Source organism: Bison bison, unplaced genomic scaffold, assembly GCF_000754665.1.
Source record: "Bison bison bison isolate TAMUID 2011002044 unplaced genomic scaffold, Bison_UMD1.0 scf7180017863553, whole genome shotgun sequence".
In the NCBI taxonomy this organism is placed as follows: domain Eukaryota; kingdom Metazoa; phylum Chordata; class Mammalia; order Artiodactyla; family Bovidae; genus Bison; species Bison bison.
Genome location: NW_011494125.1, coordinates 12,797 through 15,611, shown reverse-complemented (window position 1 = coordinate 15,611; position 2,815 = coordinate 12,797). Strand labels below are relative to the sequence as shown.

The 2,815-nt window shown below is 46.6% G+C and overlaps 1 protein-coding gene across 1 annotated transcript; it reads left to right on the top strand.

Annotated features, from left to right (window-relative positions):
* Positions 1-1,221: 1,221 nt before the first annotated feature.
* Positions 1,222-1,828, top strand: LOC104983874 (histone H2A-Bbd type 1-like). Its single transcript, XM_010833395.1, has one exon. It carries the CDS (start codon positions 1,343-1,345, stop codon positions 1,694-1,696), a length of 354 nt encoding a protein of 117 aa, XP_010831697.1. The 5' UTR covers positions 1,222-1,342; the 3' UTR covers positions 1,697-1,828.
* The last annotated feature ends 987 nt before the right edge of the window (positions 1,829-2,815 follow it).

The window sequence follows — 2,815 nt, the reverse complement described above, 5'->3', positions numbered from 1 at the left end:
ATATGTATATATATATATATATATATATATATAAAATGGACTGTTTTTCAGCTATAACAATTTATGAAGTACTGATACCTGCTATAACGTGGATGAACCTTGAAAATGTGCTACGTGAAAGAAATAAGATACACACTGCCCCATATTATATGAGTCCATTTATATAAAATGTCTCGTATAGGTCAACCCATAGAGGCAGGAAGTAGAGTGTTTGCCAGGGCTTGTGGGGATTGAGGAATAAGGCCTTACTGCTTAATGGGTTTGGAATTTCTTTGGGGGTTAAAGAAACTATCCTGGAATTTGAAGATATTTTCACAACATCATGAATGTATTTGTAACAAAAACACTGAATTACTACTCTTAAAATTGCTGAAATGGTGAATTTTATGTTACATGGACTTCACCTTAACAAAAAAATACAAGGAAAACTAAAAACCAGATTACCAACCATGACTATCAATAGCAGGAAATAGCTTATTAGCTGTAAAGGAGCCAAAAACACAATAGATACATTAAATCAGTAGAGAGGAAAACAAAAATTACAAAAAGAGTCAATGATGTGTTACTGATATATTGAATTCACATTGGAGAGCCAGGAAAGAGACATGTCTGGGCTTTAAATTTTCATGTAGTTTACGTCTCTGTCATTGAAGTCACATGGCCATGATAGGTGGAACAATTGGACATATGGGTGTGTCTTCCAAAACAAAGATAATTATCAAATAAGTATAAAATCCTGACACTTACCTAGATAGGAACATGTATTAAAGCATTTATCACATAAGGAAATGGGCAGATGTTATAACTAGTTGACAAGAGAAACCAAAGAATGGAAAAGTAATATTGATCAGAAATAGTAGGATAAATACATTAATAGAGGCCAGATTGTTTGATTGCTATATGAAAAGGAAATTGAGCCTTTAGCAAAGGTTGTATCAGTGACCTACAGGCTTCCAAAAGGATGTAAAAGGGCTCAAAGATGATGTAAGACTGGAATGAAATAACCCAGAGTTGTGTTTTACAGACATAGATTAGTTTTCCATTGAAACACATTTTTAGCTAGAATGTTGTAGTCTGACAGAAAGTTAAAACTTCCCTTCAAGAGATGGTCTTTTCAACAGAGAGACCAGATTTCCTATCAGCCATTTCTAGGCCAGCCCTGGTCAGGGCCAATTGGCTACTGATGACATCACAAAGCCTGAGCTGTCACAAAGGCAGCTCCCTGAGCAATAAGAGACCTGAGCAGGGGGACACAGCCAGCAGAGAGACACTGGCATCTCAGGAGGCCCCAGCCAGCGGTATCATCAGTCTGAGCTGATAGAAGCAGCATCCAGCCGACACCATGTCTCCGAGAAGACACCTCTGGAACTGCCGTCGCAGTAGGAGACGCTCCCTCTCCCGTTCCACCAGGGCCGAGCTGCAGTTCCCTGTGAGCCGCGTGGACCGCCTCCTGCGAGAAGGTCAGTTCGCCAACCGCCTGAGCTCAGCGACACCCGTGTTCCTGACCGCAGTCCTTGAGTACCTGATAGCCAACATCCTGGACCTGGCGGGGAAGGAGGCCTGCACCAACCATAGGGTGCGCATCAGCCCGGAGCACGTGCAGACGGCGCTGGTCAACAATGAGAATCTCCGCTGCCTTTTCCAGCCTGATGCCTTCTCTCAGCCCGCAGCTTCACCACCCGCTCCTGAGAATTAGGGATGCCCAGGCACCTGAGTCCAGCCACACCTCATCAGTAGCTTCGTCTCGCCCCAAAGTGCCCATAGATGAGGGAGGCCTGGTCTTCTGCCCTTAGCACTCCTATTAAAGCGTTCATGGCTGTGCTTGTAACTGCTTGCTTTCTGTCATTTGTCCTTGAGGCGTCTGGGTGACATGGGGTGGCGGGGGGGCGGGTCCTCTCATGAGGGATGGAGGGGTGGAGTGGGTGGTTAGGGAGGGATGCTGGAATCCTGAAATCTGGGAGTGGTTTCCGATGGTGACAGTATTATGTGTGGTCCTGGGGGGAGTCACTGGCTGAGGTTGCGGGGCAGGACTTCCTCACTGGCTCTGAAGAAGTCCAGACCAGGGAGGTTGGGAGGTTGGCGCGGAGAGGGCCTCTTGAATTCCCAGAAGGATGGTGGTAATGGGAGAGGGGCTGAAAACCGTGAGGGAGGAGCCTAAGGCTTTATTCCTGATGGGGAACATCTAAAAGTGGGAGGTGAAGCCAAGAGGAGTGATTGAAGAGGATGGCAGAGCAGTCAGTGTGAACTTAATGGGGCAGGACTTTTACATGAAGAGTGAAGAGTGATGGGGAAACCATAAAGAAATACACATAAGAGAAATTATGGTCATGTTGAGTTCATGTATTATTTTACCATCTCATTCCAAAAAAGAGACTTGAGACAGGGCTTATTAGCCAGTGCTGTGACACTCTCTGTGGACGTTCACCAGATGGCAATGGGCCCCCCTCTGCTGCTCCTGGCCTGTCATACAGGGCTGGTCAGAGGCTGCCCAGCTGGCTTCAACAGTGGGGTCAGTGGACCTGGGTTCACCATCCCAGTTCACCACTTTGGCTGTGTTATCTTGGACATCCGTCTGTTTCCTGTGAGCGACAGCTTCCTCATCTGTAAAACAGGGATAATCAGAGTTCCTCCATCTTGGGGTTTTCCCATATGTCACCATGTTCCTGTAAACTGTGACTTAACCTGTGATTTAACACAGAGCCTGGCACAGGCCACACCCTTAACAGAAGGCTGCCTGTGTCTCCCTCCCCAGCTGCTTGGACAGGTCCCCCAAGGGGCGGCCAGGCCCGGTTCTCATGTGATTGCTGGATGCTTG